The sequence below is a fragment of the Arachis hypogaea genome, chromosome 1, assembly GCF_003086295.3.
Source record: "Arachis hypogaea cultivar Tifrunner chromosome 1, arahy.Tifrunner.gnm2.J5K5, whole genome shotgun sequence".
In the NCBI taxonomy this organism is placed as follows: Eukaryota; Viridiplantae; Streptophyta; class Magnoliopsida; order Fabales; family Fabaceae; genus Arachis; species Arachis hypogaea.
This window is the reverse complement of record NC_092036.1, coordinates 97,761,515-97,772,902: the sequence shown is the minus strand read 5'-3', so window position 1 is coordinate 97,772,902 and position 11,388 is coordinate 97,761,515. Positions and strand designations below refer to the sequence as shown.

General features: G+C 35.9%; 1 protein-coding gene and 1 long non-coding RNA gene across 3 annotated transcripts; one reads left to right on the top strand and one right to left on the bottom strand.

Annotated features, from left to right (window-relative positions):
- Positions 1-380: 380 nt before the first annotated feature.
- LOC112700617 (glycerophosphodiester phosphodiesterase GDPDL7) lies at positions 381-5,136 on the top strand. The gene is made up of 10 exons (XM_025751789.3): positions 381-538; positions 784-898; positions 1,002-1,283; positions 1,390-1,502; positions 1,602-2,097; positions 2,191-2,226; positions 2,319-2,600; positions 2,684-2,820; positions 2,921-3,410; positions 3,534-5,136. The coding sequence occupies exons 1-10, from the start codon at positions 521-523 to the stop codon at positions 3,830-3,832; spliced, it is 2,268 nt and encodes a 755-aa protein (XP_025607574.1). The 5' UTR covers positions 381-520; the 3' UTR covers positions 3,833-5,136.
- LOC112700645 (uncharacterized) lies at positions 661-5,436 on the bottom strand. Of its 2 annotated transcripts, none has more exons than XR_011862914.1 (5): positions 5,305-5,436; positions 3,517-4,455; positions 2,914-3,392; positions 1,367-2,797; positions 661-1,253 (listed from the first exon to the last, which is right to left on the bottom strand). It is a non-coding gene; the product is annotated as an uncharacterized lncRNA (long non-coding RNA). The 2 variants fall into 2 exon arrangements; XR_003153553.3 differs by having other exon boundaries at positions 2,933-3,392.
- Between the last annotated feature and the right edge of the window lie 5,952 nt (positions 5,437-11,388).

Genomic DNA, 11,388 nt, shown 5'->3' with positions numbered 1-11,388 from the left:
ACACTAGATATGATGGATGTAAATTTCGACCGTAGTTTTAGCACATAAATTTGCAAACAAGATGAGTATGACAAACGAATTAACAGTCAGTTATATACTTATATGTGGAATATAATAATAATGAGTTGGATGAAAAGGAAGCATGGTAGTTTAATGTATTGAAATCCAAAAGTGTCAGTTGCAACTTGCAACGAGTTTCAGTTTTTGGTTAGTTAGCAACAAAGTTTCAGTTTGACCAAACTAACATTGAACAAGAGTAACCAAAATCAGCAAATAATGAAAAATCATATTCCAAAAATGACATTGAATTGGTTGTCCCTAGAAAGCAAATACTAACCAGCTATTTATGCGTGAAAAAATGTGTGGATTTAAATTGTGAAAAATAGAATCTCATTTTTGCATTGATCTTAGACACCAATTTATTTGTTCCTCTTATACTTTCCTAATCACATTCCCTTGAGGGTTTTACTCATCAAAAACTCTGGGGAATGCCAGTTTCCTTCGTCAAATAAATCAAGATATGAGTATACATTTTGGGGTACGCACCTACTGTTTCATACAATTAACTTTTGTTTACTTTATAGTGTCATCAAATTTAATTAAATTAATTCCTTCTGATCTATATTCTTTAGATTAGCGAAGAGAGGACTTTACCGTAAATGAGATTGAATGAATGAATTGATATACGAATGATTGTTATTATTATTATTACCATCATTGTTTGTTCTTTGTAATGTGATTCAATGGGTAGGTTTGATTGAAATTGAGGTTAAACTCTGACAGGGAATGAACAAAATGATCACAAGCTTGTTTCTTTATTCCTTGTTGGTGCATGCAACGGTTGCCCAACAAGTTCCACTTCCAAGACCACCTTTGAGAAAGTGGACAACCTTAAGCGGTTTGTAATCTCTGCACTTTTGTTTCTGATACTAGGATGCTTTTGATCATATAATGGTTCTAGGAGATGCAATGTATATAATGGTGATTGGTGAATTATGCAGGGAATGAACCTCTTGTAGTATCCCGCGGAGGGTTCTCAGGTCTGTTCCCAGAAGGCACACCAAATGCATTGGCATTTGCAAAGGATACCACCATCTTGTGCAATCTTCAACTGACGAAAGATGGTGGTGCCTTTTGTGTCACCGGCACCACGCTTGACAAATCAACAAATATAAATGTTTTCGATCCGAATAAGACAAGAACCTACAATATCAATGGCAAGAATGTGGAAGGATACTTTGCTGTCGATTACACTGCAAAAGATATTGACGAGAATGTGTTTAGTGAGTCTTTCAGTCAATCTACAATTTCTTTCTTTTTCTCATTAATTAATGTAACAAGATTGTAGGTTTGGAACTGATGTTACCTTTTTGCTATGTGTTGCCACAGTGGTTCAGTCCATTTATACTAGACCTGATTTTTATGACCAATCCCTCCCAGTTCTTAATGTTGATGCTGTCCTAGGCGACCAGTCCCCACCCAAGTTTTGGTTGAATGCTCAGGTTCTTAACCATTTCTTAGTAGCAAATGTGAAAAGCTGAAAATCCTTGAGCTTTGCTTTTCTTGAATGTTATAATTGATGGAATGTTCTGTTGCTGCAGTATGAAGCGTTTTACACTCAGAAAGGTGTGAAGTTTGTGGATAGGGTTGTTGAATTGGTGACCCAGTATCAGATAAACTATGTTTCTTCTCCAGAGATTGGTTTCTTAAAGAGCATCAACGGAAAAGTGAGCAAGACAACTAAGATCATATTTCAGCTTCTGGGTGCAAATGAGGTTGAACCCACAACAAAGCAGCCATATGGTACCATTGTGAAGGATCTTTTGGCAATTAAGTCATATGCCTCAGCCATAATGGTTCCAAAGGAGTACATATGGCCGGTTAAGCCAGACAATTATCTTGGGCTTCCCACAAAACTTGTATCTGATGCACATAAATTAGGACTAGAAGTATATGCTTCTGGTTTTGCTAATGACTTCACCTTAAGTTATAATTACAGTTACGATCCTACTGCTGAGTACATGCAATTCACAGACAAGGGGGATTCTGTTGACGGTGTTGTCACTGATTTCCCAACAACAGCATCGAATGCCATCGGTGAGATGACAAATCCTTCTACCTTCAATTCAGAGTCATTTTGCAAATACCAAACACTCCTTTAACCTTAACTGACAATTGTTGTTTTCGCAGCATGCTTTGCAAACAACCAAAGCTTGCCCAAAAAAGGTATGTTGCTAAGCTTGAAACTGCAATTTTCGAATCCATAGATGAGATGCCCTCAATCACAAATCTGTAAACTTACACATTTGCTTCTGCAGGACCAACTCTGATCATAAGCAACAACGGAGCAAGCAGTGTTTATCCGGGTAGCACTGATCTTGCATATCAACAAGCAATAGATGACGGTTCTGACATTATAGATTGCTCGGTTCAAATGTCAAAAGATGGAACAGCCTTCTGCTCCGGTGCTGCAGACCTGATACAAGAAACAACTGCAGTGACAAAGTTTATGCCTCGAACTTCCACCGTCCCAGAAGTTCAAGCAAAAAGTGGAATTTTCTCCTTTGACCTTACATGGAGCGAGATTCAGACCTTAAAACGTAAATTCCTTTGCTAAACTTGATAATAACTTTCCACAAGATCTGAACAATGAAGAACTTAAAGTATAAATTTATCATTTCAGCTCAAATCTATAACGCTGAAGGCCCAGATTTCCCAAGAAACCCAGCAGAGAAGAACAGCGGTAAATTCGTCACCCTGGCTGAATTTTTGGAATTGGCCAAGACAAAGGCAGTTCCTGGCATTTTGATAAACATACAGGTAAGTTAGCAGCAAGAGAAACATGATATAGTGCTTCTCAATGGTTAATATCTGTTGCTGCTACTACAATTGCAACTAAATCTCTCTGTTTACCTCACAGAACGCCGCCTACCTTGCATCAAATAGAAGCCTTGACATTGTGGGAGCCGTCAGCAGTGCTTTGAGTAACGCTAGCTTTGATAAGGAATCCACAAAGCAAGTGTTGATCCAATCAGATGACAGCCAAGTGTTAACCAAGTTTAAGGATATCCCATCCTACAAAAGAGTGTTGTTAGTTGATGACAGAATAGGTGACATTCCAAGGCCAACAGCCGATGAAATTAAGAAGTACGCTGATGCGGTGAATCTTGTGAAAAGCGCTGTTTTTAGTGTTGAGGGAGGAGGTTCATTGTTAGAAGGAATGACTAACGTTGTCCGGGAATTGAAAGATGCAAACCTCACAGTATTCGTTCATAATCTCAAAAACGAATTCATAACCTTGGCATTTGACTTCTGGTCTGATCCTAATATAGCCATGGCTACTTTTATCCAAAATGCTAAGGTCGATGGCATTGTGACCGATTTTCCTGCCACTGCAAGTAGATATATGAGTAAGTAATCACAATCTAGCTCTTTCAACTTTCTTAGTTTCATTCATTCTAATGAGATAAACATGAAACAAAATTTTCCTAGAAACTATAAGTTCTTACATGTTACCTTTTTCTTGGTTGCAGGAAGCCCATGTAGCGATCCAAACCATGTGCCTACCATTTTACCAGCTCAACCTGGTGACCTGATGAGCACTGTTGATCCTCAGACTCTACCACCAGCAGAATCACCACTTCCACCTCTCGAGGTTGACAACGTTGTCGATCCACCGCTTCCTGCAGTCTCTAATTCTAAAGATGAACCAAGTGCTCATCCTCCACCCACCAAACCTGCATCCTCTTCAAGTTTCCGGGCAAATAAGGTCAACATTGGTCTCTCCCTGGTGGTATACCTGGTGTTTGCTCTTCTCTTCACTGGCCATTAATGCAATTCTAATTGAGATGAACATTTTGGCCTTCATTTTTATTCCAACATCATGTGTGCCATCTCAAACTGTACTATATATAGAATGCCTATGATATTAGTTCGATTAATCAGCTTATACATACTCGCCATTTCCTTAACTTCGTTAACCAATATATATCCGCACAGAGCTGTTTCAAAAGGTAATCTCCCAATTACATTTGGTAAGCACAAAAAATATTATGTGGCAAATTTTAAACAGAATCACGCATATATTATATATACATATACCATCAATCGTAAATCAACGAATCCAGCTGTCATACTAATATTAAACTGCCTAACTTACATTGAACCACAAGATCAAATATCTTTGAATTGAAAGAATAATTATCACTAGAGTCTTAGGACTTGTGCAAAACCAAAAGTTACATATTCATGTCTACACTATACAGCAACAATATACTTCGCGTAGCAAGCAGCAACCACTTGGGGAAGATTCAATGCAAGCAATCTTCTGGTACATTGTAATCTTTCAATTGGACAATCTTCTTCCAGATCCCTTAAGACATTGCAGGCATGGTCTTGAGTTGCTGCCTTCAAGAACTATAAGTCATTGAGCATTTCCAGTAGCTGCCAACTTCTCTGCAATGGCATAACATTTTAGTGAGAACCAACAAACCTACCTAAAATGAACGTTATGATAAAAAGAAGCCATTCCAAAATTAAATTAGTTTCAGACAAGTAGCTCAACCAAGCTCATGAAGCTAAACTAAAGTCTATAACTACTTTAATAGGATTGAATCTATTAAGACAATGTTAGATAGATGATGTATGGAATGAAAAAGAGGAAGTTCATGAACTCAACCGAAAACGCCCTTCCCATTTTTCATTCCATACACCTCTACCAAACATAGTACTCACAACATGCCGCCAAAATACAAATGAATAGGGTTAGGGTTAGGGTTCCAGTGGAGGCTCAGATTTGGTACTAGCAAGGGACCGGCCATCGAAAAGCAAGGTCGCCATGGATGGCTGCAATGGAATTGCCTCGCCACCGGCGAGCATTGCTTGACGGCGCCCGGTCCTTCGATTCCACACTCTGCAACCATCGTCACAGCCTCATCGGGATCAGAGAGAAAGAGAGCAAAAGATAAGAAAGATCCAAGAAATCACAAGGCTTATGCTAAACTGAAACTGCGTCTGAGAGAGAGAGAGAGAGAGAGAGAGAGAGAGAGACAGAAGCAGTTCATAGCTTCCATGAATGTTTCCCTTTGTTTTTTTTTTTTTTTTTTGGATCAGAGTGAGAGATTAGGGATTTTGTAACATCATAGATAGATAGCACTTTCAGTATCAGAGTGTGGCTCAAGAACCCTAACCCTGCTTTTGCACGGGTGTAACTCCAACAGTTATATAGGCCTAAGGAAGGCCATTGTTTTCTCAATTATGCCCCTGGTGTGATAACTAGTTCTAGAAAGGCTCAAATCTTCTCACCTACTTGCCCGTCAAAAATGTTTAGATCACGATAAATATAATGTGTGCAATAATTTGATTAAGATTTTCATTCAATCCTACTCTGAATAAATTAGATCCATCTCAGTTTCTCCCACTTTGGTAAGTCCAAAGTATAACTCAGACTCTCAAACCCAATAATTCAAATGTATACGAGATCAAAATTTTAAATCCAAAATTATCTAGCACTATCCTTCAAATTTGTCATTAACATTGGAAATCCTTATGAAAACATACACAATTTCTGTCCTGCTATTTTTTGTATAACTAATAAATTATACTTAATCATTTTTCTCTTCATTTGTAGAATAATTAATTAATGAATCCATTTATAACAACACGCATTATTTTCCTGCGAAAAAATATGTTGGATACCTCCGTTGATAGGGAAATTTCCTATATTTCTAGTTTATGAACGCAGAAAATCACCGCATTTCTTTAAATTTTAAATTGAATAAAACGGCACCAATTTTACCGAAAAGAAAGTTTTGAAAGAAATTGTCTTTGTACTGCATTAATGCATCACATAAGCCTCAACAAACATATACACTGAAAACTGGAAAAGGTATCAAAAGATTATTAGCAGGTGAACACCCATGTGAAGTTCTGGAATAATAACAAAATATCTAATCCTTCTCAAGTAAAAGAAAGCTGCAAGTGAAATTTTCACTTATTAATATTGTAATTTTTTTTATTATGAAAGTAAAAGTGGTGATATATTTTAATATTATAATTTTTTGTGTTTTTTAAAAATGTAAAAATACCACAAATTGGAGAATTCGGACGGTGACTCTGAATTTCTGTAACTCTAAAAATCAAGACTCCGATTTTTCTTGTTAAATATTTCACATTTGAGTATAACACCCCCCAACAATCTACATTTAAAAAAACACCACTACCACTCCAATATTAAAAATAAAAAATTCTACAAAATACTCCGTAAGCAGTAACTTAAAATTGAATAATACAATTATCGGACTAGTTATTTCATCTAATTATCAGGCTAAACTAGGCCCATAAAATGTAGGATAAACGTCTATGCCTATAATATACATGACAGAATATGGATCCAAGAAACTTCAGGCCTTCATAGTCTAAACAAGCAAGTTGAAATCTTTTAAGGGGCCAATCTACTCTTTGCTCAAACCACGTGCGAAGCCACCTAACCTGAACAACCTAGTAAAACAAGTTAATAATCATAATCAATAAGAGACAGTAGCAAAATCCCAGTTGTTACAATTAAAGCTTACAGTTACCAAGTGGAAAAAAAGGAATCACAAAATTAGGGATTTCATGGAGTATAGATCAGGCGAAAAATAAAGAAAACTGGACCCCATATAACTTATTAATTAACACCGTGTTTGTTAGATGATGTATGGAACGAGGGAGGGAAGTAAAGGAACTCGGTGGAAAAAACCACCACCCACCGTTCCCATCTCTCGTTCCATACATCTCTACCAAACAGCGCGCCAACAGAGAGCATGGATCTAGGGTTTCGGTGAGGCTCAGATTTGGCTCAACAAAAGGATCGACCTTAGAAAAGCAACGTCATCCATGGATGGCTGCAACTGATTAGGTTACCACGCCACCGGCGAACGTTGCTTAACGGCGACCGATCCTTCGATTCCACACTCCGCAACCATCGTCACGGCCTCTTTGAGATCGGAGACTAGAGAGAGTGAAAGTAAGGAAACAGAAAAGCGTAGCGCTCATAATCAAAGGTACATAGATAGATATATAGATAGATATCGATAACCGGATTGAGAGAGAGAGAGAGAGAAAGAAAGACAGTAATTAATTTATTTATTTATTTTATTTCATTCCTTATGTACTCCATTTTGGAAGGTTTGAGAAGTTAGGGTTTTTTGAGAGCATCAACTAGACAGGGCCAATTCAGAGGTGGAGTGCGGTAGGCAAAAAACCCTAATCCTGCTCATCATATCCCAAACCTAAAGAATATATAGGGGATTCAACAAGTTATATTCCAATTATGCCCTTGGGCCTTGGGACTTTTGGGAGTCACACCACTTCATCGTACTTCTGTTTTTGTTGTCAAGTAAATGTGTTCCACTTAACCAAAACTACTTCTGAGTTCTGACAAAAACTTCTCAAACCTATTCGTGTATGTCGGCTTTTTTATTATTGACTACCAGGCTAAAAGTCCAACTAATATAGGAGGTGGTTGTGTTTGGGTAAGAGTGATCCAAAGAAGTCATAATCCAAAAAAAAAGCTAGATAAAATGAGCTATTGAGCTGGAGCTGCACCTTGAATAAGATCCATTGGAAGTTGGGAGTATGTTTTTTTCTTTGTTTTTGGACATTAGTTGGGAGTCTATTTGAATAAGATGTTGGAACCTTGATAAAGAAGAAGAAGATTGCGGAACGTAGTGCTGCTGTCCCGTTGTGTTCCTAGAAGGGGCCTGGAGCTTGTTTGGTTCGGGTTGGGCTTCCTAACCTGGACTTTGTCCAAAAATAATAGAGGGGAATCATTCGCATTTGTAACTATGTAATGCGCGACTATGTAGTAGCTAAACACAGGCGGATTAGTCAGGGAATCAAATCATCAATAGCATCCTCCAAGTTAACTTCTTTGATTGTTTTTTTTTTCGGTGGATTAGACAACTCCCAATTTTAAGTACACAATATACCGACATATTCCTCACATATTTATCATATTTTTTCCCTTAAATACATCCTCTAGAGTTTGAACTCTAGACTTTAGTGGTGGCCGATAAAGAGGGGGTGAAACGCCACCTAAACTAAAGCTCTTCAACAACTTTTTTAATTGTTTAGTGAAAAGATTTTATATTTTCACTAATTTTAATGAGTTTAATTTTAAAACATGTCTGTCAAGAAAATTAAAAATTGTAACACGGGTGTAATACACTATCAATAAGGCCAATGCTACCATGCTGAAGTGAAAAAATTTCAACATGTATTGAAATGAGGTGGATACCTCTTATGAAGGACGCGTAGTCGTGTTGATATGATAGAAGGAGACACGGACTGACTGGCATTAATAGGACGCAGAAATTTGTCCAGTGTTATGAAGCAATTAGATGAAAAACTATGTTTAAATTAACTGCTTAATCATTCTCTTAATTTTGGAAAGAGTTAGGTTGGTATTTATTTATGCAGTTAGGCTTTTTTTGCTAAATCCATAAATTGGACTGATATTGTATGGGAATGATCCAAATTAACCCATAGTCATATATATAATAAATAACTTAGCTGTTCGGAAAAAAAAAAAAAAAAAAAAAAAGAGAAAAAGTTAGCTCATAAATTGTAGAGGAAAAAAACGACTTAGTTGATAAATTATGGTTTAATAATCAGTGGTTGCATTACATTGAAATAAATTAAATAATTTATTCTTCAAAATATTAATCTGTTAACAATGATTTATTTCAGTTAACCAAATAGTAACATTGTCAATCATTTAATCAAATAGGAACTAATTTATTTTATTTTTAAATCACAAAATCAATTTTTTTACAGTATTAAATTTTAAATAATTTAATTTATAGTCAATATTTTCAATATAACCTTAATATTCACCAATTTAATAAAGGAAAATTTTTTTTGATAATCAAATACGCATGACTAACAATATTAGCATATTACATGCTATCCCGTCCCAGCAATCAATGGAAACATAGGCTGTAGGTCCAGCATATGAATTTTGTTATGATGTGGGATGGGTTTTTTGGTTCGATTTTTCGGTAGTTAAAATTATGAGTTAAAATTTTTGCGAGTTCGATGGAAAAGAAAAGTTTTGGTAAAAAAGCCCAATAATTATAAAAGTAGAAAACAAAAATACAATGGTAGTTGTTAGTAATTGGTTAATTTAGAAAGAAAAATATATAAGCAAACTCGAAAAAGTAAAATAAAAAAGAAAATATGTAACAAAAAAAACTTAGTTAGAAAAATTATGATTAGAATTTAGAATATTGTTCAGAGTCAGTGTAATTATGATAATTTGAAAATTGATAAGATTTAAGGATTGAAAAAATTAGAAAATGAGAACTTTTGTTTGAAGAAAGAATTGTTTCAATTAAAATATAAGTAGATGTTTATTAAACCAACTAGGAATGATAAAAAAGTAGCTACGTATTTTTAGAGACGATAACAATAGTTGTCATTGTTAAGTATGAGTTAATATTTTTCTAATTTATAATTAAAAAATTCTTGAAGAAGTCATGGTTGTTGTCGGTGTATTTTTGTGTATTCTTATATACTGTTTATATATTTATATATTATCTGGAGATGGTGATAATGTATTAAAAAGCGGAATTGAAAAAACTTATAACCGAGTTTGCCGCGGAGTTAGGCGAACTATATAAAATTTATAGAGTTTGCCGGAGATATGGCGAAGTTGCCAAATTTTATAGAGTTTGTTGGCGGTTCGGCGAAGTTGCTTAAATGCCAAGAAAAAAGAAAATCGTATTTAGAGAACTAAAGTTCATAAATCATGCTGGGAAAAATTATACCCTTTTTTTATTTAAAAAAAAATCCCTTAGGATATGCATTTGATTAAGCAAAATGTAATGATGAACACGAGACACACCTCAAAAGTGATTTGTGATCATATTCCGCAAAGGCCGTTTCTACCGTGCTGTAGCCATTATATTTCAGCAGGCGATAAATTGAGCTAGCAGCATCTTCTAGTAGACGCGTATTGATAAACTCCGCACGTACGCCGTTCTCCTTTCCGGGCTAATTATGCATGAGACTGCATGTGGTGCTTCACACTCTTCGTTGTGCTTGACGCCGTCAAACTGAGCACAAACAGGAGGGATGCTTGGTGCAGCTAGAGATTGTACTGGAGTGACAAATAGAGGCTGAAGAAGCTCCAGATGGAAAGTCCGAAGAGGATGGGAGGCAGAACGACCGACAGGCACACTTTAATCGGACCTACGGAGGTTACCATCATAGGAAGTAGCTGATGGATTAAGAGAAGTGTGTTCTCGTAAGCCATGTCGAAGGGGCAGCTGACCTCCGTGTACGCAGTACAAGAACGACGGACAAAGTACATGATGGTGGAGAAGGTTGGCCGGCTAAGAGAGCCTGTCCGAAAACACCTTATGCCGGTCTTCTGGACGGAGCAGACATTTTTTGGTGCAAAGAAGTTACGCCAGTTAATTTGGTTAGACGTGTTGTGTAAGAATTACCTTTATGTAACCTTCAATTCTAATATACGGTTTACTTCTGTCTAATTTGTATTTACTTGCAGTGATCAATTATGTGTGTTAAGATAATTATATTTTGATTTCACAATAGTTGCAATATTTACTCAGGTGTCTCTAAGTTTCAATATTCTCCAAACTAAGAGTCTTTCTCGTTCAGACGATTGGCCCATGAAAAAGGAGTCGAGCCCACTATTCTCCAACATTAGTGTCACGTTCTTGGCTTCCTAGTATCCCTCAAAGCACAGTTTGAGCGTTACTATCTGCCGCCGTAGAATTTTCGCCGTTAAACTCCGTCGCCATAGAAAATATGGTGCTGCTACATTTGTTTTTCCTGATTTTTTGGTTAATGTTGGAGTATTTTTCTTAATGGTTGCTGGTACGGTGTTGAATTTCTTAGAATTATAAAGTTGATTTTAAGAGATTACACTATACAATAACGCCAATAAGTATGACACGAAATTTAATTTATTTGACAATATGTACCAGATAAGATTTTTTAAAGGATTTAAACTTGAATTTTTGATGACCGAAGTTATAATTTTTTAGAAGTAATTTTTAGATAGTTTATTTAGTTGAAAATTTATTAAATGTACAAATTTAAAAAGGACTTCTTCATTTTTTATAATTGTATGTAATATATAAATAAACTGTTTGAATCCCAATTAAAGTATGGATAGACTAATAAATCGTAGAACTGCTCACTCTATCGGTTCATTTAGTGGTTCGATTTTTGCAACCTTGTATAAAAGGGATATTAAAATATGCTCATACATTGCGAATAAATTGAACGACAAAGTGTGTGTTTGGGTTAGAGTTGGTTAAACTGAAATTTGAAAAAAAAGTGATTTTGTAAAATTGATTTTGAATAGAAGTGAGTTTG